The sequence below is a fragment of the Microtus pennsylvanicus genome, chromosome 20, assembly GCF_037038515.1.
Source record: "Microtus pennsylvanicus isolate mMicPen1 chromosome 20, mMicPen1.hap1, whole genome shotgun sequence".
Taxonomy (NCBI): domain Eukaryota; kingdom Metazoa; phylum Chordata; class Mammalia; order Rodentia; family Cricetidae; genus Microtus; species Microtus pennsylvanicus.
Genome location: NC_134598.1, coordinates 19,258,310 through 19,284,040, shown reverse-complemented (window position 1 = coordinate 19,284,040; position 25,731 = coordinate 19,258,310). Strand labels below are relative to the sequence as shown.

The 25,731-nt window shown below is 40.0% G+C and overlaps 1 protein-coding gene across 3 annotated transcripts in view; it reads right to left on the bottom strand.

Moving 5' to 3' along the window:
* The window catches only part of Syt1 (synaptotagmin 1), a 492,018-nt gene that overhangs the window by 167,352 nt on the left and 298,935 nt on the right, over positions 1-25,731 (bottom strand). For all 3 annotated transcript variants that reach the window (XM_075954765.1, XM_075954767.1, XM_075954766.1), the window contains exon 4: positions 21,315-21,497. In XM_075954765.1, the coding sequence (XP_075810880.1) occupies positions 21,315-21,480 (166 nt within the window). In that variant the 5' untranslated portion in view covers positions 21,481-21,497. The remainder of the gene's footprint in view (positions 1-21,314; positions 21,498-25,731) is intronic.

Here is a 25,731-nt window from a genome sequence, read left to right as displayed (position 1 = left end):
TTTAGCTAGACAGTGATAGGAGCTACCTTTAGGAGTCTCTCTTAAGGTACTATTAGGCAGCTCACTTTGTTCATTGTAACAATGGGCAAAATCTCAAACGGGATATTGGCTGTCTTCTTTTTGCGGTTATTCTTCATGCTATATTTTCTTCTCATGAATGTTACCTCATAAAAGTCTGCACAAATATATAATGTACCGTTTATGAAGTCAGTGCAAGGTCAGACGTTATTTACTTCCATTTGAGCTTTCAAGCAAGAAGCAAGGTGATATTTCTAAAATCATGACTTCGACATGGAGGTAGGACAATTGCAGAGTCGTTCCTCTGGCAAGAAAACTCATTTCTCATATGAGATCTTGCAGCCATAATAGCTGTCATTCCCATGGAAACAGTTTCTAGGAATTGAGTTTGTTCCCCGTAACTGACGCCTACTTCATCAGATGAAGTTTGAGAATAACCCCAACAGTGCTCCTTCCATTCTCGCCACAGAAAAGGAATAAGAGAGAAATCCCTTCAGAAGAAGAGGAAAGGCAATCCAAAATACAGATAGCCACCCAGTCTCACTAGCTCTGGGTACGGTATGGAAATGTGAGGGAACTTAGGCAAAAGGTTAATACAGTGCAGACTCATTTAGCTTTATGAGCCGGTACTGGTGTTTTCTACAGAAGGGGAAAGAAAATGAAAGTTTCTACAAAAGAGGAAAAAAAAAACAAATGAAATATGACAGGAAAGAAATCACATGGAACGTTCTCACGTATCAACGTTCCCAACAGAAAAGGCTTTAGCGGTCTGGATGGATAGCGAGACAGAGCTATGCAGAGCCTGCGATGTGCTGACCAGACTACAGATTTTAGTCAAGGAAGGACTGTGAATACTAATAATTTACAGCAGGCTATGCTTCACTGTGGTGACCTACCGCATCCGGAATGGAGCTAAGATGAACTCATCAATTGTCTGGCACAATTGAAGGGGGGCGGGGAGAGTAACTCCTGAAGTAGGTGACAGCACACTCTTTATAATAGTGTCATAGCCGCCAAGTATGCTCTAATGTCATGCAATTGACGCAGCATTCCAAGCTTTGTGTAGATATAGCTTTACAGACCCACTCCTCGGGCTGTTTCCTTATTCTTCATTTCATTATCCCCCCCTTTCCATCTTGCAGATCTCTCTTCCTTTTCCTGCTAAGTTTTCATTGTTGCTTTCTCTTCCTCTGGCAACCCTATTAGTGTTATTTTCTATTTCTGAGATAAGGATACTTAGCATGTTTATGGAGAAGTTTGAAATTAACATTTCAATTAAAATCTAGCACTAATGAAACCAGGCTGTCCCTCCAGGGGAGCTGCCGTTTTAGAGACCTCCTGCTTGCTAGGCGAAATGCTTTAGGATCTTTGAGTCTTGGAAAGAGAAAAGCAATGCCATCTTCCATGTTGAGAGTACCATGGCTACCACCATCCTTTCCTTACATCCACACAAAGCCCTCACTTTGTTTCCTATGTGATGTGGGAGTGTCATATACCAATCTGTTGATTTCATTGGCTAAGTAATAAACAAACTGCTTGGGCTCATAGCTTAGAACATAGGTGGGTGGAGTAAACAGAACAGAATGCTGGGAGGAAGAGGAAGTGAGCTCAGAGACGCCATCCTCTCCTCTCCTGGGCAGACACACGTGATGAAGCTCCAACCCAGGATGGACGTAGGCTAGAATCTTCCCGGTAAGCGCACCTTGGGGTGCTACACACAGACGATTAGAAATGGGCTAAATTAATATGTGAGAATTAGCCTGTAAGGGCTAGAGCTAAATGGGCCAAGCAGTGTTTAAATGAATACAGTTTGTGTGTTGTTATTTCGGGCATAAGCTAGCCATGTGGGCGGCTGGGGTGCTGGGGACGCAGCCCCGCCGCTCTTATTACTACACTATGGTGCCGATTTTCTCTTTTTAAAGAAATATTGAAGACAAAAGGAATCTAGTAAGTATTCTTATCTTAATTTATCATCCATGCTGCATTAGTGTAAAAGAGAATCCCCTCTCCATGATTTTTTTTGGGGGGGGTTGGCAACGAGGAAAAACAACACAGTTTATTTGCATGATTTAAGCTGTAGAGGAAAGGAAATGTGAAGAAATAAGAAAGCTAAGTCTCCCCCCAGCCCGAAAAGCAATCAGGGTTCCCTGTCCTGTGGGAAGTCCAAGGAACCCCCACCTCCATCCAGGTCTAGTAAGTTGAGCATCCAAACTGCCTAGGCTCGGTGGCGGGGAAGAGACAGAAATCTTTAATAAATAAATAAATTAATAAAAAAAAATAAAATTCTAATTTAAAAATAAAATATAAAGCTAAGCATTTAAAAAAAAAGAAATAAGAAAGCTATCGTCAGTCTTTAAAGTTTATCTTAGAAAAGCTGTGTTACATATTCAATGTAAATTACATATAAGTTACATGCGAAGCTCAACACACAGTCTTCGTATGGGTGATTGGGAGGCAGAAGCAGTATATTGTGGATGAAAACTTGTCTGGATAGGAGACTACCAAAAAGCCTGTTAGGTATGAATCCTCTTCTACTTCATTTTCAAATGGCCTCAGTTAATAAGTTCCCTTAACCTTCAGTTTTGGGATTGCTGAGGATATTGTTAGGCTCCACCCCAAAGGGTTATCATAAGCGATACACGTCATGATGCACCCAGGGCACCATTAGGGTTGTGTACAGTCACTGGCAGGTTTTATGACATTGGTCACACTACATACAGGGCTTTCCAACAGGCACACAAGGAAGAGTTGCCTCATGGTAAATGTGTTCTGCCTGGACTTTGATCTCACACAGTTGATAGAGACCTAGGTGGCCAGTGGGATGTGAGAAAACAGCCCAGGTGTCTCACTTCCCTGGGCTCCACCGCTTTCCTGGTCTGGGAAGCGAATGGGGACAACTCTAGACAGAGGAGGCAAAGTTGTCTTAGCTTTGGTTCACATGCCCATTGCTTTGTTACCTTGGTTGTTGTAATGAAGAACCACAAAACAGGTGACTTCAAACCCAGGTTTTGTATAATTCTAGAGGTGAGATGTCCAAGATCAAGATCACGCTCTCACTGAAGTCTCAGAGGGGGACCTCTTCCAGATTCTTCTCATAGTTGCAGCTGTGTGACTGGTAGGGTTCCTGACTTATTGATCCATTGCTATAATCTGTGACTGTGGCCTGTAACTGCGCTCTAGCCCTTCTCTCTATCACTATGAACACTGTGTTTGATCACTGGAACTTTCACTGGGGCCAGTCACTGTGGCCTTTCTGAGTGGTCTGTCATTGTGGCCCATCACTGGGCGTTATCACTGTGGTCTACTGCCCAGCTCTGTCTCTCTTGCCAGTCACCAGGATCTCTCACTGGGCTTTTCATTGGCACCTAGCACTCACTGCTGCTTCCTGTGCCACCTGCTGTTCTCCCTGTGTATTTTGGTGTCTGTCTTTCTTCTCGTAAGTATGCTAGCCATGTTGGAGTAAGTACCATCCTACCCATTGTGAACTCAATTATCTCGTCGGGACACTATTCGTCAATAAGCTCACATTGATAGACAGGCGATGGGAGTCTGAACATGCCTTCCAGGGAATACAATTCCATTTCTAACACCCATTATACGCTTTTCAATTTACAAAACACATCTCCAACTTCTTAATGTGGATCGGTTATTTATTCCCATTTGCCAACATCATTTAATATCTACTTATTCTTGTCTTTATTTTACTTAAAATATGGTTTTTATGTTTTGGGGAAACATGCGGAAAAGCACTGAATGTAAACAAAAAAGTCCTTATTAAACACATCAATTTTTACAGTGTTTTCTCTTTCCTCATAAGGTTCCTTGTGCCATTCTTTCCAGCAGTCGAGAAGGTCCTTGGAAGAGTGGGAAGCAAGCAGTAAACATGGCTCTGGGGAGCAAAGTATATCTCGGTTTTTCAGTGAAAGTTGTCATGAGTTAGGATCTAAAACCCTATTTTTTTTAAAAATGAGACAACAAAATTCATCCTCTAGGCTATGGCTAATGTTTTCATTATTTGGATCTAGAAACTTGTATTTTGCAGGGAAATTCTGAAAGTTTTTGAAAGCTCACTTTATCCCTTTGCCACATTCAGAAAGATGAAAATCTTAATATATTCAGGATAGTTTACGGAGCATGACGCTTGCTCATTTTACACTCTACACTTTTTTTTTAATCACTTATCAAAGAAACCGTTTACTCTTCTCTCTATTTTCATTTCTGTGATTTCCTGTTGCCAAGGTTAGTGTCAAGATTGCCATAATCATTTTCATTCATAAAGCTATCATATTCCATAACCAGATGGGTTCAATACTTATCAGATCCTATTTCTCAGTCCTTGCATGTGACACCAAACCCAGACCAGAAACTCCACGTCTTAACCATTTTCCCATTTTTAAAAGCAAACATTTGGAATTGGAACAGCATGTTCACCCTGGGATGTAGCATATTCCCACACTCTGGGAAAGGGACATTCTGGAATTTATGGATGTGAACTAATTACCATCACCAAATGAAATCTTTGAAGTTGCCACTAGAATGGGACTTCTTAATAGCTGGCTGATACGGCTTTCGGGCTCTTTTAATGTGACTAGGGCTGCACAGAACCTGCCTGGGTACACCCAGACTCTATAAACACACCGCTGCTCGCCTTGGGAAATCACAGTACTTTATAGCCGTAATCGAACACCACTAAAAAGAAGAAAACAAAACAAGAACCACAAAGATGTTTTCAGTTCAATTCCTTCCAGCTCTGTAAAAAAGTGAAAATACTTGGCACAGGGGCATTGGCTAGAAAAGAGGAAGTCTCCATTAGCTTTTCACAGGGGACAAAATAATTTATCTTTGCTCCCAGGCTCTCTTCCTGTCTCCATATCTATAGAAAGCAGAAATCTAAGACTCCACCCTCACCTGTAAACATGCCCTCACAATCCCCACCCCTCGCATCTGGACGGATCAGTCATATAGCGAAGGGGAAAGTGATTTGCAGATATTACTAACAGCCCAATCACAAAACAGCTATATGGGTTCTCATCAAAAGGAAGCTATTGCTGAGAGGGCTCAATCAGCTTCAAGACCTCAGGGAGGGGCAGGCTGTTCCTAAGGTGAAAAAGGTGTCTCAAAAAACCAACAACACCAACAAAAAGGTGTTATCTTGCTGGTCTAGAAGAAACATACAGTTCTGTTATTATGAGCTGCCTTTGGAATGGGCGGTTAGGGACCCAGGGCTTCAGCCCTTCAGCTGCTAGGAGCTGAATTTCTCCAAGAACTTGAAAAGGCTTCAATTTGCTCTTGTGCCGAGTCCAAACTTTTCTATGTTGTGGCAAAGGCCTGTTGCAGAAGACTCAGTTAAACTGTGCTTGACTCTTGATGCATATAAACTGTGAGATATTGAAATCCTACAACCGATCAAGCTTGTGGAGGTAATTTTTAGGCAGCAATAGAAAACTCACGTACTAGTTCTTTATACACTACTTGTTGCAAATGCTTGTGACAATAAGAGTCTACACAACTCAATTTCATAGTCTTGTAGTGTCTACTTGACACCAGCAACATACAAAGTGTCTATGTCTACCTCCAAACACTCTAGAATGTTCTAGAAGATAAATATCAAGAATGTAAGAGTAAATTTGGCAGGCATCCTGAGCACAGGTAATGGAGAATCTGAAGACAGAGAGCAAGGAAGATAGAAAGACAAGGAGATAGCTGGAGGGTCCTTCACACGCTGTAGTCAAAGGACATATGCCACATGTTTGAATCAGAGATCCCCTCACATCCACTGCACTGATGAGCTATGGCCACTTCTGCATCCCAGGTTATCAGGGGAATTCTGTTGCTACAATACGAGGAATTGATGGGAAATAGCAGTGGGTTGGGAATCTGTCTATGGAAGAGGTGTTCTATTGCCTCTTTCTCCCCATCCAACACCTATCTAACCTCTCTTTGTCTACGAGTGTGTGGGTTACAATTCTCCTTGTGCTCTTGTGAGAGAGAATGGTTCATGTTTACTTTCTCTCTGCCCTTCTCATTTCTTAGTCCCTCACCCACTCCTGTCAATCAACTCCCAGCTCTCTACAGAAACAAGATTTTCCAAGGTTCCTGAAGAACTTCATGTCTACTGGACTCTCCTTAGGCATAATCCCCTAGGATCTGTTTGCAACACTTGCCACATCAGCAGGCTTCTTCTCATGATCCAAAAAGAAAACAAAAAGTAAGTTGGCTAGCATTCTATTCTTAAAAGCCCAGAGATCCTCATGGTTTGCTGAATACATCATGACCTACCCAACAAAATAATTTTTCTTTTTAAAAAAAGCAGGTGAAATTTTTTTCTTTTCCTTTTCCAGCTACACCAATGAATGTATTTTATCCAGTCGCATCAGCCTCACTGCTAATCGAAGTCTTCTGTAATAAACCTCATGGGGATCAGTGTAAGATGACTTCTGCATATATAAAGCCTTTTGGGTACCAGGCACAGTTCAAGGGTTTTCTCTTTCTTACTCCCTTCCTTCATTGCCATATTAGATCTTCTTCATTTATAGCTCATTTAATTGAAACCCGAACACATAGACTCCTCTCTACGTATTAGCACTTATTCTGCTTACAACTTTGAGACTCTTTGCTATTACATTAGAATTATGTACACAAGCAACAATTAGGTGAATTATAATTCACTATATAGACAGGGCCCATGCCTAGTAATCAGAAAGCATCGATGATCATGACAATGCCTTTTGCTTTTTTTCTACTAGACCCGAAACAGCCAAGGTAGATTGAATGAGTTGTTTTTTGTTTAAATCAAACTTCAAGCTGTACCTTCAGGACAAGTTCCTTAGAATCAAATTGACTACTTTTTTCTCAGAAGTCTTCTCTACTTAGCTTCCCCATCATTCCAGCATTTTTTTCCCTCACAGCCCACATTTATCTCTTCATCAGCCTCTCTACTTATGGGTGAGTTTGGAAATCTAAAAATTTCCTTTTGATGCTCCATTTCCTTTGTTCTCTAGTGCTAATATTAGGAATTCACTTCCACACACTGAGCTCATAGGTAGTCAACTCCCCAATCTCAGTGTCTACTTCTGAATTCTTCTTGCATTCCCTCCCCTTTTCAAGCTCTGGAAAGGATGGTCTTTCAGCATCTCTGTAATTAGTTTCATTTTCTTTTTCCTTCACACCTTCAGAGTCGTCTGACACACTGCTGTCAGCAGAATACTCCCAGAGTCTGTCACATACAAGCTTTCTTTCCTCTAGCAATTTTAGGCTTCCTCTAGCATCTCTTCAAGAGCCTTGTTCCTTCCTGCACGTTCCCTCTATCCAGCTCTCTCTTTTCATCTATCCACCCACACACAGCTGCCAATCTGATGATCCCCAAACAAGAGGATAATGACATGAAGGATACTTTATGCTTATCTTGCTTGGTTCCTGAATCCTTTGGGACTATTAAAGTCTAATCTCCTTAGCTTGCTATATTTGATCACCTTTAATCTAGTTTCCAGGCTCTCTTTGAGGGCCCTTTTCATATCTTACAAGTTTCAGCTTGCATCCTATTCTACTGTGTCCATGAAGAACCAACTTCTACTGGAGTATGTTGATTGCTATGGCTTGAAAGTAAAATGTCCCCTATAGGTTTACATATCCAAATACTTGTTCCTCAGTTTATGGCATTGTTTTGGAAGTTGTGGGACATTTAAGAGGCGAAGCCCGGCTATAAGAATGGATCATTGGAGGCTGTCCTTGAGGTTTTAGGGGCTGTCTCCACTTCCTGTTTTCTCTTTTTTTCTTGAATAGGGGATGCAGTGTGAGTAGGTGCCTCCTGTTTGTGTTACTTTGTCTTATCCATCATGATGGACTTTGTCCTCTCAGACTATAGATCATAATACATATTTACCTGCTTTAGTTCAATCTTGTCAGGTAACTGGAGCTAGAAATGAGAAAACTGCTGTGGGAGCACATTCTGCTCCTTCAGCCAATAGCCTTTTAGCTACCAGCCCACTTGGGCATGGTCTCTTGTACTGTTAAAGCAGCTATAAATGTGTGCCTGCTCTCTCTTGCTTCCAGCTCCCCAGCTTCCAGCTGTTAGACTCTGTTTCTGTTCGTGCAGAGGACTGTTGTAGGACAGTGATCTATAAGTTTTCGCCTTAAATAAATAACTCTTTTATTATTCATAATTCTGAATTGGTGTGGGATTGTTTTATGACTTACATCATCAGAAAACTACATAGCACAGTGGCTCCTTTCCTTGTATTCCTCATTAGATGTGCATCTGTGACACACACACATATGTATACACACACACATACACATTGGTGTCCTATTATTGTTAAGAATGCAGCATGTAATATTAAGTATGAAATAACTGGTCATGTTTTCTTATGAGGTCTAAAGAGCAAGACAGCCTGGCACTGCTTTTTAGCAGAGACAAGTGTGCTAATGCATAATCTTGGTAGTAAGAAGAGCACATATACAAGACCTGGTCTGGTTCTTTTACCGTGGAGGCATATGGCCATGTAGAGATGGAGTAATGGCATTTCTGAAGTGAGCCAACCATCAGCTAAGGCAATTAGTGGGAATTAGAAGCATACGTCTAGTATTCGAAGCATGTATCCATAGTATTGTTAAGGCAATAATGTGGAAAGGAGGACCATGCCAGGATGTAGAGAGGTATGCCAAGTAAAGAAGTTGAAAATTCAGATGAAAAGAAGTGGTAGCGGTTCCTGAATGAGGAATTTGCATACCTTGAGCTCAGCAAGATGGATCCTATGGACAACGTATGTTCAGCGGACTGCCCACCCATATATGGATATGGCTACAGGGAGATCTTGTATAATATATACGAGGTCCCAGATCAGAGCAGAGTAGCGGAGGAGCACAGGAAAGAGAGGGGGGCAGAGAATGGGGCAATGTCACTTGCTGACTGATTGGACAGTGTGGATGTAAAGAAGAGAGAATAACAGGATGTTATGCCTCCTAGCTTTAGAGCAGAGCGTGAGTGTCTGTGTTGTTAAGAAAACGAGTTTCTCACACTCTGAATTCTAGCTATAGATGGGACACAGAGATGAACGGCCCTAAGAGAGAACTTGAGTACTTTGTTGTTTTTTTCTGTATTTTCACGTATCTTTTCATACTTCGACTTATTGTTTTCTACTGAGTTGTAGAAGTTTATTTTAATAAATTCTGGAAGTATCCTTGTCACATCTGTGTAGTTTGGATATTCTGGCCAAGTCTATGACTTTTCTTCATATCGTGTTTGTTGCATTTTTGAAAGCCCAATTTTTTTACTTTTGACAAAACCTTATTTATCAAGTTACATTGATAGTCAATGCTTTTGGTACCCTTTGAAGAGAATGTCCCCATTCATCAATGTCATGAAAGTTCCTATTGTTTCTTCTCAATGTCTTCCCGTTTACATTTAGGTCACATTCCATTTGGAGTTACCAGGAGACTGCAAATTAAAGTCACAACGTTATATCCTATACAATGACTAGAATGACTAAACCAAGAAGAGCAACCACTCTATTGTTGGCAAGACTATAGAGAACCAAAACTTCCACAGATTATCAGTGGAGATACAAACATGTCAACAATATTAGTTGTTTTATTAGAAAGTTGTTAATAACAACTTTATGACTGTATAGTCCTGACCAGCCTGGCATTCACTCTGCAGACCAGGCTGGCCTTAAAATGCAAGCTCTTTCTGCCTCTCCCTTGTGAATGCTGGGACTGAAGGTGCACACCATCATGCTTGGCCAGGTTATTAATTTTTTATAGAACCAGCAGTGTAAACCCTGGCAACAAGCAATAGAATGGACTGTAGGAATGGCCCCTGTGCTTTCTGCAGGGGAATCATTGATGAAATCAGGTGGTGTGGGTTCTCAGCTTTTAGAATGATTATTAAAGTCCAACCTTTCTGGAGGTATTTGGCTCTCCATCAGAAGTACCAGCGTTATTGCTGCAGACTACTTAATGCAAACTAGCAAAAGAGATTCACCGTGGACGAGGACCTGGAAGGCAGCCAGTTGAATCACATTAACACTGTGTTAGCAGGAAGGAAAGCGAGGGGATGACAACAGCCCTGAAAGGTGAGGTGATGTGGAAAAGTTCCCATCAGTGTGGGCAGGAGATGGCAGGCAAGGCCAGGCTGAACCACCACTTCAATAAAAACCACTGCAGGGGAAGTATCAGCAACGAAGGTAGCACACAGCCTCAGAAGCTGTGCTTCCTGTGTCTGGTGGAGGAGACCGAGAAACCCGAACAAGGTCACCGTAAACAGCTACTCGCCATGGCAAACCTCACCAGCAAGGCCCCTGCAGGAACGGCCCCTGCAACATTTGAGCTGTCCCCTGAATTCTCTCTATGAAAGCATAGGGCATAGTGTGGTGTTATATGGCAGCTGGTATACAAAAGAAGCTTATCTACCTTCCTGGGCATTCTAATGTAGCACTTTTTAATATACGTTTTATACACTCAGAGATGAACTCAGTAGTGCATCCCAGATCTCTACTTTAATAAAAGGATGTGTGGGCAGACTATGGACCCAGAGGGCCAATTTAGAGGCTGTCTGCTTATCACCTGCACCAGACTGACGGCCACAGGCTCAGAAAAATGAAACAAGCAAGGGAGACAGTTAGGCAGCACAGACAAGTAGAAAGCAAAACACAATGGAAGGTGATGGTACCAAGGTAAGGTCAAGAACAGAGACCGGAAAAATGAAAAGGAGAGGAAACAAAAGTCGAGATGGGCAAGTGGAAAGTGAAAGGTTCTGGAAGGCTGTCCCCTCTTCATTTCAACATAATGGCGACGGTTACCTTCCTCACAGTGTCCCTCAAAGCCTTTTCCTTAGGCTTCTTTAAAGGCATTTTCTTGATGACTCAATACAATTAATAGGTCCCCCTGAGCTTGAGGTGACTAATAATCCTACTACTGTTTTTTTTTTTTTATTTTCTGGGACTGGAGAAATGTATAAAAAGAGAGTATCTCCAACCACACAGCTTGCAGTCTTCACAGACATAAAGAGTTAGGTATTAAAAACTACAAGTATATACTCATTACAGAATAAGAGTTGGTGATTACTAGAAGATTAGAAGGTTTGGGATCAGGGGATAAGAATAGCTTGAAACAGTAGAGCTCTCAGAAGGGTGGGAGGAGCCAGAGGCAAGCAGGATTTCAGGCAGAGGAAACTGTGTATGTGAGGAGCACATGAAACACTGTGGATGATAAAGTAAAACTCCAGGAGCACACTGCGAGGGACTAGCTGGAGATGGGCTTGGACCAGATGTGTGAGTGGCTATCAGGAGGTGAGGTTGGACCAGATGTGTAAGTGGCTATCAGGAGGTGAGGTTGGACCAGATGTGTGAGTGGCTATCAGGAGGTGAGGTTGGACCAGATGTGTGAGTGGCTATCAGGAGGTGAGGTTGGACCAGATGTGTGAGTGGCTATCAGGAGGTGAGCTTGGACCAGATGTGTGAGTGGCTAGCAGGTGAGCCTGGACCAGATGTGTGAGTGGCTAGCAGAAGGTGAGCCTGGACCAGATGTGTGAGTGGCTAGCAGGAGGTGAGCTTGGACCAGATGTGGAAGCTTCATCTATTCCCGTCCACCAAGCTGTAGGTGTCTAGCTACGATACAATGCTTTAGAGTAAAAGTTCTTCTGAAAATGGAGTGAAGAGAGTCTGGAAGCCCAGAACACATTAAAATGGTTTATTTAAGCTGGGCGTGGTGGCGCAGGCCTTTAATTCCCACACTTGAAAGGTCAAGGCAGCGGGGAAGTCTGTGAGTTCAAGGCCAGCCTACTCTACAAAGTGAGTTCTGGGATAGAAGTAGTACAACTCTATTCTTACATTACATGCAAATTTAAGTATTTGCCCAAGGTCGTACACTAGTAAGGACAGAGAGAAGGTTTTGAATCCTGAGGCTATAAACCACCTTACTTCACAGTGTGGCCTGAGAGCAAACCACACCTATCCTGACCTGTCTGCCTCCCCAGGTTGGACCAGGCTCTCAGTGATGACCAGCACTTCAAAGAACTCCTAAGCCACTGAAGTGTATCAAAGACCTTGGGAAATACAGTTACAAAATGATAGCAGAAATGATTCTAATTCACTATGATAGTTCCTGTATTTGAAAGAACCAGCCTAAGTCCTTAAAATATAATATCATAAGAAAATTTTACTTTTCAGAAATTGAACCATATAACTCTGTCAATCATAGTAACCAGATATTATATATATAAATATATTCCAGATAGCCACATATGCTTCTAGTATTTGTAACCCATGTTATTTCTATTCTTTGTGTATGTGTGTGTGTGTTAAAAGGGCTGCTTTAATAAAAATAAAAAAATCAAAGAGTTTAATGATAAGATAAAAAGTAGGAGAGTCCAAATGGTTCCAGAATTTCTCCGGGGCAGCAGTTTCAATTAAAATTTTGCTTGATGAGGAAATCCTTAAATGGTCCAATATCTTCTTATTCTTTACTTCAAAGTATCTAAGCTCATTCAAAAGACAGACAGGGGTGGCATGTGGACTCACAAGATACCGAGTTTCAATCCCTTTATTTTAATATCCTCTTAAGTGAAAACCAAAACAAAGAAAAATGCAGCCAAGTGCTAGAATGTAATTGTCTACCACGTAATTTTCCCGGGGTTTCTGCTCTGAATTCTTTATTGAGAGCAGCAGAAACTGCTCAGAACCTGACAGTCAGTCATATAGTAAAGGGTCTTATATAGTAAAGGGTCTTATATAGTGTGAGTGTAACAGTCAGGTCCCGGGTTTCTACATCTGCTGCTTTCCTTATGGATTTTCTTCTGCAGCCAGGTGTTACTTAACGACAGGGCCTATGTTTCATACTGTAACTGCTAGGTGGTAAGGAATTGACTTTTAGAGATATTTTAAAAACTCATTCTCTCTTTACTTGTGAAGTACTCCAGCAAGGTAATTCTTGAGCGGTGTTAAACATCAGGCCATGGTGTTATTCACAGCCCTTTTATTCCTTCTACAGGCTGACTTAATATCCTTGAGATGCCAACAAAACATAGCTAGAGAAGCTCTTGGAACTTAGCTGAGGTCTTAATTCACTCGGTGGCTTTATGTGCTTACATTTACTTCATATCCCTGAGCTTTGGAAGTTTGGGGAATCCCTTAACACTTGTTCATTTCAAAGGAGTGAATTGCTTGGGGGGATTTTTCTGCTTAATAGGATTCCTGAAGGAAACCACAAGGACATATAAGCATCCTTCTTGAAATGCAATCCCAGTAACATGTAGTTAGCTTTAAGTTGCTACCCTGACCCCAGAATATTGCTAGAATTATCCTACACACTTGCTAAAAATTCAGTATTATCTCCATTACTACAGTTTGTGACAAATATTTTAAAATAGTTTTCTGTCTCACAAGGTGGACAGATAATATAAAATACTTACATCCATAATTTTAAAAACCAGTAAGATGTGTTCATTGCAGAGGAGAAATAAGACCAGGATTTACAATGAACAATATTAAATAATTTACAAAAAATAATATAAATAAATATTTGGGTAACTACACTGGAAAAACCACAATGAAACAATCAGATACCTGCAACTCACTGGGCTTTAGAGAAGACAATCAAAAGAATATTTTTAATTAGAAAGAAAAATCAAAGACTAGGTCTTAGCTAAACTGTTTTATATATTCTATAGATTTGCAAAATCATGTGCACACACACACACAAATGTAATTACTTCTAGGTCATATGGCTATAATCAGTTTCCGTATGTATGTATGTCCTATGGGGATTTTGAAATTTGTGTAAGGTGCAGATTGTGCCAAGTATTACAGGATGAATAGGTTCTTGGTTCCACACATCCTTTGAATGCCAGGTCCTGTCCCCATGCCCAAGTTTTAGCACACTAAAAATAGCCCAACAAATATTCTTTATATCCTGTAGGGGGCAGTGCAAACTGTATTAGGAATGATTGCCTATATAGTGAATCAGGCTTTCTACTTTAGAATTAAAATTTTAAGCGGGGGTGGGGGTAACTGTACACCCACACTTGGAGAGAAAAAGGTAGGAAGGAAGACGTGAGAAAGGCGGTGAGGGAGAGAATACGCATACATAGATGTACACAAGCATATACACATACAAACATACATACACATACATATACAAATACACACATACACATGCATACATAAACACATATACACACATATGCATATATATACATGCATAAATACATAAATATGCACATTAAAAGATGATGGAATAAGCTAAACTAAAATGAAGGATATTTTTATTGAAAGAAAGTGCAGGCGCCTACCTTGTGCTTGTGATGAACTGTAACCTGTATCTCTAAGCATCGCTGTTTCCAATAGATTCCTTCACAATTGTCCCAATGAAGTTGACATTGCCAAGAATCCTTACTTTGAGAACAACACTCATCAGAGTCGAGTCTTTTTCTCACAGATTTTTCTCTTTAGTAGAAGTTAATAATAATTTCACTTAACATTTTAGCCATGCCTCTCTGAAGTTTCAGAAGAACTGACTTCCACAGAGGTTAGCGAAGCTGACTCATGTAGCTGGCTCACTTACAGAATGTGTTGCTCTAAAAATGAAAAGCCAGGTGAGTAGCCCGGCGGTGTATCTGAGTCAAGGGAGACCATTAAACAAATGGGGGATTGACGTAAATAATTACTCACTTATCAAGCCGGGTGATATGGGGAAAAAAGGAATTAAATTAAATGACATTCCAGGTATTCAATCATTTATAGCATAAATCAAAATTATGACTGTCTTTGAGCAGGTGCACAGTTTATCAAGAGTTTCCAGTCTTTTTTCGTGGTAAGTGAGGGTGGAGGGGATGTGAAGTCTTTATGACATACTTACAAGGCCGAATCATAAAACTGGAAATGCCTTCTGATAATACCTCCACATCTACACTCTCTACCTAAATAACCTCTCCGACAGGGCCTCAGATTTCCTCTTTGTACAGTGGGAATAGCCATTGTTTTCACGAGGCTCACTGGAGATGCACATATGCCCTGCACACGCAGGCATGCTAAGTAAACTTGATCAGTGAAGAAATTCTTGTTCACATGCCACAGATCACTGTGCTTCTAAAGGGTCTCTTCATTTTGTGTTTCACAATCAACTGTTTGATGTTAACATTATTGTTCAGGACACTGACAAAGGGCAATGCCACTGTGTTCATTTTGCAGCCACGTGGGGGCAAACAAAGTTACCCATCTACACTTTACTGTTGGGCACCTGCTTCTATTCCTCCTGTTGCATCATCACTACCTGCTCCGATACTGAGCATCTACCTACTAAGTTGTAAGGTCACCCCTTCCAAAAAGTGTTCCATTTAGCTAGCTGTCTTTGGAGCTGCTGATATAATATCATGGATGACTGAGGAAGACACCTTCAACTATAATAGTAGTTGAAACTTCCTTTATACATATTTTACTTTTCAGGGTCCATGTATTATTGCATTTGAAAAGGACCCTTGTCTTAAAAAGGTTTGAAACTTATTTTCAGGGTTCAGGTTTTGCAAACATAGGATAAGGACCATATCCCTCAGTATGATGTTAAGTTTTGAACTATATGACATCTACGTAGCTTGCCTTTAGCATACATTGGTTTAGTATTGAACAGCTCAGTGCCACCTCCTTTTTGAGAAAAAGATTTTTCTCGATCATAGCCTCAATGCAGTACTGCGCAGATCCCAATTATACTACACCTTGTTTTCGGGCCCTTCTCTAAGGTACAGGACAAGCAAAGATGTGAGAGTGATTGTACCTGGGCCTAGGGAATTAACCTGTCACTAGCAAAGCAAGCAGGAAGCCCCTGTGGATAGCCATGGCAGGTGAGAAGAGCTTTGAGAAGAGGTGCTCTCATCTAGTCCTGCCTTTGAAATAAGGAATTGCTCCTCGTGATAGTGACAAATAAGCTGGGTCTTGAATGATAAACTAATTTATCAGGGCCAGTGGGAGCCCGGGAAAAGATAAGATCATAAGGGAAGCACTGACTGGGTTTGAGAGATACTTCAGGAGAAATGTTCAAGGGCGAATTGCTGGAGAGAGTTCGCTGTGGCCAGGATCGCAGTAAGAGTTCTTCCGTAGACTTCCCACGGCAAGTATGAAGTATGTAGTATAAGAATGGAGGTGGGTTCAAGGTGACACACTGGAAAACTGTGCCTCATTTTAACATGTGAGTGATAATGAAAAAATGTGGATCAGCCTATAGAGGAGAATAAGGGGCTGGGAGAAGGAAGATGAGCAAAGGAGGGTAGAGCCAGAAGTAAGGCAACAGTGGTCATGTGCAGAAATAGCTCACTGCATGAAATTCAACACTAATTCTCAGCGTATCCAGATGTAGCCGGTGAATATAAAGAAGACAGATTTAACAGTGCTCAAAGACAGAAATCAGAGCAGAGCCACTGGATTGTTAAAGGCCGGACTATAAAACAGGGTCTTTAACTGTTAACTTTAATGTTTTTAACTCCGGTGGAAATGTAAAGGAAGAAGACAGAAAAGTAGTTTGAACAAGGAAGAACTTTTTAGAGTGTGGAGCAAGCACATTGGATTCCTTTTTAGCACCAATGCCATATGTAACTTAGCTGAGCACCCTCTGCTGTGCCTTACAAGCACACAGCAGGCAAAAGGGAGTGAGAAAAGGGAAGGTCAGCCGAAATGTAAAAGGAAGGTTGGAGAAGATGAGGGGTGGAGGAAAAGCCTCCATCATCTTCCCTGGAACAGGGACCACAGAAATGGGCTTAGACTACAACGCATATATATTCAGCTGCAAAGTTTCTGGAATTTTCTCAGTCTGGGTGATTGACCTGAAGAGAGGGCTTTTCTAAAATAGCACTAGAAGCTTGTTAAAACGACCGTGTGACTTTAACAATAGCTAACATTTAAAGTGTGCGTTCTCCGTGCTAGACATCCTGCCACATTCGGTACAGCCAACGCTTTCGCACACCAGCCTAGAGACAAGAAGACTATTTAAGATCCTATCTTTGTAGCAGGAGGGAATGGCTGAATAAAAAAGATTAATTAATATGCCAAGGTCACAATGTGCTGTAGATACAGGACTTAGATTTGGGCAGCCTATGCCCATAAATTGTGTTTATTCCTGTATTAAAGTGCTTATCACCAAACGTTTCTGCATCAATAACGCAGCTACCCTTACCCTTTTTCTGGACTGAGGGTGAGCATTTGGTTCTTTTGCTGAAGAAAGGTACATTCTACTTCAAGGAGCTCATGAATATCAAAACCTTAATTGTAGCTATTTGGATGACATGCGTTCATGCTTTACAAAGCAACCGTGGCCTTAGCCACATCAAAATCAAAGTTGCAAAATAAAGAAGCATTCTGAAAATCCTTGTCTGCTTCATTTAGATAACGGTGTGCAGAATGAATTGAAAGATAAAAGTGCTCAGAGCATTTACAACTTCCTTTTCTTCTCTCTCTCTTTCTCTCTTTTCTTTTTAAATGTAAGCCCCACAGTGTGGTGGATGATACCATCAGGCAATTTGGTTTGAATATGCGTAGATTACCTAACTAATGACATGCATCCTCCTTGCCATTGTGACACCTCTCTAATTCCAAGTGGGAATTTCAAGTGACAGACTAAAGCTGGTTGCTATCAATTTTGCAAAACCCACATGTGCCAGATAGCCAAGCTTTAGCTCAGAGACCAAAATCGATTGATATTCTAATTTGTTACCTGTCATTAGCATCTTACTGTGTTACGTCAAGTCAAGAGTGTCACCTTTATATAGCATAGGCCCCAAAGGAATTTGAGCTTAGGGACTTATTTTATTTTGTTCATTGTTGTTTCCTATCTGAAGAAAATCCCATTAGAAATTTCAATTACACGGGCAGTAAAAACTTTGATGAATTAAAATGAAAATGGAGCATGTTTACTGCTAGATATTTTTTAAATAGAACCGCATGACTGTATCAAAATGCCATTTTCTAAAACCTATTTACTTTTAAAATATTTCAGATATTTACTTGTTTCTTCTTATAACACCAAGGAAAACACTATGAATATAATACGTTGCACAGGTCCTTAACAAGGGATTCTCCAAGCAAGAGATTTCATATGTACTTATTTCTGGTTGATTATTTTCCTACTGATGAACAGAGAAGAAAAGATTTAAGAACTGAATCTCTGCGAGAAAGACTTGTGGGACACCATAAAGATGGAACTACTTTGGTTTTTTTTTTTTTTTACTACTTTGCTTTTAAAGGTGAAAGGCACTGGTTAGAATGGAAACGAAGTTTTAACACTTGCGATGTAAAATCTGTGTTTTCATTCACTAGCATCTTGAGGCTTCATAGTCTAAGAGGGGATGTGCGGTGTAAAAGTTGACTTGACATTCATTCATTCATTCATCCATTCATTGAATACAGGTGGAGAGCCTTCTAGGTACCAGTCAGGATGAATGACGTAACTACTCAGAAAACATATGTAACTTCCTTCCTTCATAGAACTTTTATTATTTTGGAGGGATTCAGATTAGTTAAAAACCCAGTCATGAGGAATACCTGTTATTGTGGATGGTGCTAAATAATAGAGCGAAAAAAAGAGCAAGAGTTAGGGAGAACAATGGCAACTCTGGGTGAGTTAAAAGGGGTTACGGTTGTAAATACTGTGGTGGGATTAATCCTTCATAGGAAGATGACATTGTATGGACATGCGAGATGAGGAAATGAGTCTTGATGCTGACCGGGAGCACATTTCAGCTTGATGGTTATCAGGCTGGCTGTGTGTCTCATACTATTTACTCGTCTACAGGAGACGGTTGAGCACAAGGCAGGAGATGTGGCTCACTGTTTCTTCCATCGTTTTATAACGCATTTCTCTTATGGCAACTATGTGGGTAAAATGTTCTTCAAGCCGGAGTTTGTATCTCTAATGCATGCATATGTTGTATACCTTGAATTTCTAACATTAAAGTTATATAAAAAGCACTTCCAATTTTGTATCAGTCCATTAGCTGGGCGGTAGAGCATAAAGGGAAGTGAGATGGCTTGGGCTACTGGACCATCTCTCCATCTCCAGCTCTTCCCTTCTGGAGCTTCCTACTGAGAGCAGTCATCACCAACAGCCCTGTTAGAGCATGCTTCAGAGGAAGTTGAATTTGTGAATCGTGTGGGCAAATCAACGCATTTCTAATCTTTGAGGCATGAGAGGTTATTACAGATACATCTTTATAAATGATATCGCCCATCTGTAATATTCTAATAGTTTGTTTATCTTCTCTTCTTAACAGACACATTTTACTTCATTGGGTACATCAGGTCCCAATAACTGTATCTTTTGCTACACAGATTCAGCTTCTGCTGTTCATGGTATGAATACTTTAGAATCAATTTTAAGAGGCCAGCATCACTGGTCTGAAAGTCAAAGAATTTACAAAAAAGAAAGAAAAGAAGGAAGGAAGGAAGAGACAGAGAGAAATAAAAAGAAAACCAAACCAAACAAACATAATCCCCTGAAATAAAAAAACACACACCCTCCCCCCCCCACAAAAAAAAAAACCCCACAGTAAACTACTATATGCCAATCAATACTCCTGGTCACAGGAATTGCGTTCAGGGCGTTTTCTGAACAACCCATTTCAATGGCATGTAAAAAAGATTAAACACCATGATGATTTGTGATTAATTTCAGGGAAGCAAGGGCAGTTTAATCTTTGCAAATGAATAAATACAATTGATCACGTCAATAGGTTAAAGGGTAGAACAATATGATCATTTCAAAAGAAAAAAATAATTAAAAAATAATCAAATAGTCTTTCAGGATGGCCAACCAATTAGGTAGAGAAGAATTATACTTCAATATGAAAAAGGGCACACAAGATGGACCCAGAGTTAATACTTGAGAGTATCTCCTTTAAAACGCAGAAACCAAGTTAGTATGGCAGGTCTTAACCAGAATAATAAGGCAAGAAAAACAAACAAAAGACTCCCAAAGTGGGCAGAAAGAAAGACCTTCCTTGTCTGCACATGAAAGAGACCTAAAAATTCCATTACCAAACTTTTAGAAGAAATGAATAGATTCAGTAAAGTGAAACGAACGTATTAATGCACAAAGATCAGCATTGTTTATATGCACTATCTATCTCAAAGATCAGCTTGTGTGATATTTTGTTTGTGTTCTGACAAATAAAGCTTGCCTGGACATCAGAGGGTGGAGCTAGGCACTAGTCAACCATAGAGGTCTGGAGGACTGTGCAGACAGGAAGTGATATGGCTGGGCAGGGAGAGGAAGTGAGAAGGCAGGGCGGAGACAGAAGCTAGGCTCCTTTGACCTGAGGAGTTGGAGAGGTAAGAGGTGACTGTGGCTGTTTTTCTGCTTCTCTGACCTTTCAACTTTTACCTGATACTTGATTCTGGGTTTTTATTATTAAGACTAATTAGGATCGTGCTCAATAAACCAGGAAGACAATCCCGTGTACAATACTAAGAAAGAAAATACTCCACATTAACCTTAGTTTTTTATTTTATTATTATTACTGTGTGTGTGAACATTGTGTGTGTATGTGTATGTGTGTGTGTGTATGTGTGTGTGGTGTGTGTGTGCACGTGCGTGCATTGGCTGTAGGAATCTTGAATTATGTTAACACAGTGAATGTTGGATGCTGTCTGTAAAAATGGTTGTATGTGAGGTACTACATTGGCTACTTAGTAAGATTTAGTCAATAGTATTTATAGCACAAAATACTGTATTATACACAGTAAACATATCTGTAAACACACAAATAAAATTTGGAAAACCAAATGCTACTGATTAGATTTGTATGAGGTTCACTCAAATAAGTTTAGCTATAGGCTTTGTGTTTCTAATTGACAAATACAAAATTAGAAGCGAGTGAAAGCTTTTGAAATATTGACAAATTAATGAAGGGAAAACAAATTTTAAAAGACATTAACCAAGGTAAGAAAATCAAACTTGTAATAGTGGGAAAGTATCAGGTAATGTAATCTTTCCTATCTAACAATTCCTTTGACACAAATCTGAACTACATATGATACAACATAGAGGCATTACTGTACTATTCTCAGGGAAACAGAAATTGAAGGACCCACCTACATTAAATACACACAAAAAATTTTGTTATAAACTATGCTACTATTTATAAGACACAGTTAAAGAAAAAAAATCTTATTTCATTTCCAAAATCCCGTCATTTGTTATTGGAGGACGACATATGTTTCTACCACGAGGAACAGGATATTGAGTTCTGATGATTTTCCAATGATTCTAATGATCAATTCAGTATTTTCTTTGTAGCCAAGTGAAAACAGGATACTCACGTGGAATTTTATGCAGCTCGTTCATAAACTTCTCCTTCAGCTTCGAAAAGGCATCTTCCTTTCCTTCCCCGGGACTGGCTGGCTCAGTGGCGTTGTGTGGGACAACAGTCGCAGCAGTGGTGACTGGCGGGGCGGCCAGGCGCTCATGATGGCTCTCACTCACCATTTTTGGTTCAGGAGGAACTAATAGGAGGAAGAAAGGGAGAGCGAGCTCAGAACGGCAGGCCTGACCCCACAAGAACAGGTGTACCCGAGACGAAACACACTGCATGCACCTGCTCACTGGGTAGGAGCCTGGCATTAGCATATTACTCTATGTTGGTTCATGAAATATTTACAGAATCGCAGTGAGTGGAGAGAGCTCCTTCCGGGAAGGCTAAGACCAAATGTAGTTACTGAATAGCATTCTCTCCCTACGGTACTCTGTAAGCTGTCAAACCAATTAGCAAGGTATACAAGCCCAATTTTGTGGTGTAAATTTAACTTTTAATGACATCTTCCCAAAGTGTGCAGGAAACGACTGTTGACAACATCCACATTCTATATTCTATATATTAGTATCTCGTATTACCTTAAAAGAAAAACACAAATCAGAGATATTATTAGTGTTGGAAATATTGCTAAGTGATTGCATACATTCCAAATGTTAGTGACTTTCAAGTAACTGCACAATACTGAAAGCCTAGGACACCATAAACATTATTCATATCAAGGCTAAGTTTTTTCCGTAGTCATTTTTTGACCTTTACTGTAGGTGACATGCTGATCAATAATTTACTTGTTCTGCTAGGTGGTATTTTTAGGTCACTGTAAATGGGGCATAATTGACTCCATATATCAAGACACTGATAAAGAGACAGGGCTTGTCTGCTTAATTATTTAAATTCACCTAGCTTCAATATCTTATTGAATTATTTTGTCAGATTCATTCATTCAATCATTTAAAATGTTTATTTACCTTTGAATTAAAAAAATCCAATGAGTTCTAAGGTTGGAAACGAAAACATTTTGGCTTTGAATTGCGAAGATGCTAACTGTAGTCTTATTCTCCAGCTAGATGGAATTTGTAGTCACCTGACCGTTACCAAGTGGGAAGACACTAAACTTGCTTTCTGCCTTACTCACAGTGACTATTACTGTGACGAAGCCATGACCCGAAGCAACCTGGGGAGAAAAGGGGTTATTTGGCTTACACTTCCATATCCCTGTTCATCATCAAAGGAAGCCAGGACAGGAACTCAAACAGGCAGGAATCTGGAGGCAGGAGCTGATACAGAGGCCATAGAGGGGCTGATTACTTGTTCTTCATGGCTTGCTCAGCCCATTTTCTTACAGACCATAAACCAGGACCATAAACCAGAGGAGTCCCCCAGCAATCACTAATAGAAAATTCTCTATAGCTTGCCTGCAGCTGGATCTTACAGAGGCATTTTCTCAGTTAAGGTTTTCTCCTTTCTGATGATAGTAGCTTGGGTTCACATAAAAACTAGCCAGGACACTTGACCCCTTGTCAACTTGGCATAATCAATACAACATTCGTTTACAACAACTCTTATTTTTCTGTTCATCCCCAATCTCACATTAATAAATATCACAATATCAAACATTAAAACCTTAAAACTTCCAGATTTTACAAATTTGTGTATTTTAAAAGTTCAATCTCCTTAAAATCCATTTCAAGTCTATTTAAAATCCAAAATCTCTTTAAAACTTCTCAGTCTCTCAACTATGAGATTCTGAAAAATATAAATAAATGCTTTCTTACTCTAAGAGGAATAAGCAGGGTATAGTCATAAACTGAACAAAGAAAAATGAACTCAGTGCAAATAACTTAGTGTCTAATGTCTGTAATTCACTCACAATCTTCTTGGCTCCAAGGGCTTGCCATAGCACACACAGTGAGAATCAGGCTTAGACCAGCTCCAGTAGTATCTGTAACAATTCTAGAGTCTCCTACTGCAGCTGGGCTGCATTTTTGCCAATAGCCTCTCTTGATCACTCTTCATTGTGCTGAGCCTCAACTTCTCTGACCGGCCCCTTTGACCCTGGACCTTCAGCTGCTCCTGAGCCTGCATCCTCACCAGGGGGTCTCTTCTCCTTCTCACAGTGCCAACCCTCAGCTGATCTCTGTGACCCTGCCATCCCTCTGGAAGATTCTTGCACATGACCAAGTTTTGGCCAGAATGAGATGCAACCTAAGTCATCTCTGGAACACAGAGCTTCTGTGCACTGACCTCAAGGAAACACTTCCAAGAAGATTTCGCCCCAAGGATGCTCATCTCTTCTTAAACACCACTAACTCCACTAACTGGGTTTTGTGTGTGTGTGCCTCTGTGCGTCTCTGAGTGTGTACGTTCTTGCTTTATTAGTTTGCTCATTTTGTTTGTCTTTTTATTTTCCTGTTTGTTTGAGAGAGAATGGGGGGGGGCACAGAGTTGGATTGGTGGACAGGTTGGTATAATCTGTGAGGAGATGCGGGAATATTGTATGAAAACAATATTTTCTATAAAAATATCATGATACTGCGATGTGGCTTTCATACCTAAGCCATTTGCCCTACACAGACTTTCCTTGAGCTAGCCCTTACTGCTAGTCAAACATTACAGCAACATGTTAGTACCCAGTATTGGTATATTCATGATTTATTTTGAATCTATCAGTGAATGGAAAATACATGTTATCTCGCTAGCAGGAAACAGATTGCTTAATTTCATATGTATAATCATTTGGCTTCTGAGAACACAACTTTAGAACACTGGAATTAAAAACACCTATTCTTGGATAGAAACATAAAGTCTCTTCTAAAAGATAGCCTGATTGCTTCTTTCTTTATAATAAAGACTGAAAGTTAAAATACCAAGAATATATTCACTTAAAATTTTGGATAAATATTAATGGCAAAGATCAGCATACAAGGAACTGGATAATTGGGAAGAAGTCTAGAAGAGAAACATGTTCTAGGGACCCTAAATAATAGAATATATCGAAATCAGTGGAAGGGTTCGTCCTTATTCTAGGAATCACTGATAAAGAATTGTTGATATGCAATTTAATATAAAGATATTTATAGGAACTATAATATCAGAAATTACCTAACAGTGAATTAATTGTGTTAATTTATAAAATAATAGTATTAACTCTGTCTTAACAAGCTAGAAACTTGAAAGCACAAGGGAGTATTAGTTGTAAAATATAGGTTATGAAACATTATGAAAATTGTGTCTTATTTATAAAGGACTCTCACAGAAAAAGAGGTTGGAAGGATAGATTCAAATATGCTAAATTTCTGGCAGAATTTTTACCTTCTCTCATGTCAATGGTTCTCAACCTGTGGGTTGCGATCCCTTGGGGTATGCATATCAGATATCCTGCATGACAGATATTTACATTATGATTCATAACAGTAGCAAAATTAATTATGAAGTAACAATGAAATAATTTTATGGTTGGGGAGTCACCATAAGATGAAGAACTGTATTAAAGAGTCACAGAATTAGGAAGGCTGAGAACCACTGTCTTATGTGTTTATGATTTCAATATGGTATACATCTGAGTTATTTTAAGTTATGAAATTCCCTTTAAAATTGTTTGTTCTTATGAAGACTGAACTCTGCAGTATGAGTTTAGCACCCCGATACTGGATTGAAAACACTGTCAACCACAAACTAAATCTCAAGAACAAAGGTTAAAGCAAAGATTTCAGCAAAGCATACAAAATGGCCATTGGCTAAATTCAAGGCAGACAAGACAGTAAAAAGTCATAAAGGTTAATATTTTGTGGTATAACCTGAGGAAAATCAGATCATTGCTGTTATGTCAACCTCCATCCATGACTCTATTTTAGGACTTTAATTATGGCTATCTCCAGATCTAAAACTTGGCATAGCTTCTTAGATAACATAGAGAGCGATTTTATAATACTGCAGAAACATAATGATTTCTACAGAAATCACTATTGCCAGCTCCATTTAAGGATTGTATTGTGTAATCAAAGAATAAAAAATTCAAGGCCAACCAAAAGGGCAAAGAACTATCAAAAAATATGATCAAAGAAAGCATTTGAATATATAAGATCCAAAAATTGTAAGTTCTTTTCGAACTAATCATTAAAAATAGTTCAGGAGAAATGAGAAAAACAGGCTGTTCTGTACTAGAGGGGGAGAACCCAGCTTAGGTCTTTTACTTCATCGTGTCCTCCATCCATCATAGAGCAGTATGAAGCCAACGTCTGCGCCAATGTCTCCTTACTGACCCTAACTCAATGCCCAGCTTCAGTAAGGAATCCCACACTTGATACTATGCTCAGAGTACTAGACGCTGAAAGGCATCCTTCATCCAAGAGGAGCTGGCCTGCTAGTCTTACTTCTATAAAGACCACTGTAATCCTGTCACTAGTGGATGCTGATACAGAAGCCCA